This window comes from Charadrius vociferus, unplaced genomic scaffold (assembly GCF_000708025.1).
Source record: "Charadrius vociferus isolate BGI_N301 unplaced genomic scaffold, ASM70802v2 scaffold744, whole genome shotgun sequence".
Classification (NCBI taxonomy): Eukaryota; Metazoa; Chordata; class Aves; order Charadriiformes; family Charadriidae; genus Charadrius; species Charadrius vociferus.
In genome coordinates, this window is record NW_009648252.1 from 1 (window position 1) to 254 (window position 254).

At 58.3% G+C, this 254-nt stretch overlaps 1 protein-coding gene across 1 annotated transcript in view; it reads left to right on the plus strand.

The window, feature by feature from the left end:
- Positions 1-3: 3 nt before the first annotated feature.
- ERAP1 (endoplasmic reticulum aminopeptidase 1) overlaps positions 4-254 on the plus strand; it is a gene marked incomplete at its 5' end in the record, with an annotated part of 18372 nt that continues 18121 nt past the window's right edge. Inside the window, one exon of the mRNA XM_009884332.1 lies at positions 4-95. Within this exon, the coding sequence (XP_009882634.1) occupies positions 4-95 (92 nt within the window). The remainder of the gene's footprint in view (positions 96-254) is intronic.

The following is a 254-nucleotide window of genomic DNA, read 5'->3' on the forward strand; positions in this document are numbered from 1 at the left end:
AACTACACCCTCCACATCCAGTACCTCGCAAACCTCTCCGAGTCCTTCCATGGCTTCTATAAAAGCACCTACAGGACCCGTGAAGGAGAACTCAGGTACCCCTTTTTGGAGAGCCGGAGCCCCTCTGCTGGGAGGACAGGCTGGGAGAGTTGGGGGGGTTCAGCCTGGAGAAGAGAAGGCGAAAAAGGGGAGAGCTCAGAGCCCCTTCCAGTGCCTAAAGGGGCTCCAGGAGAGCTGGGGAGGGACTCTGGATC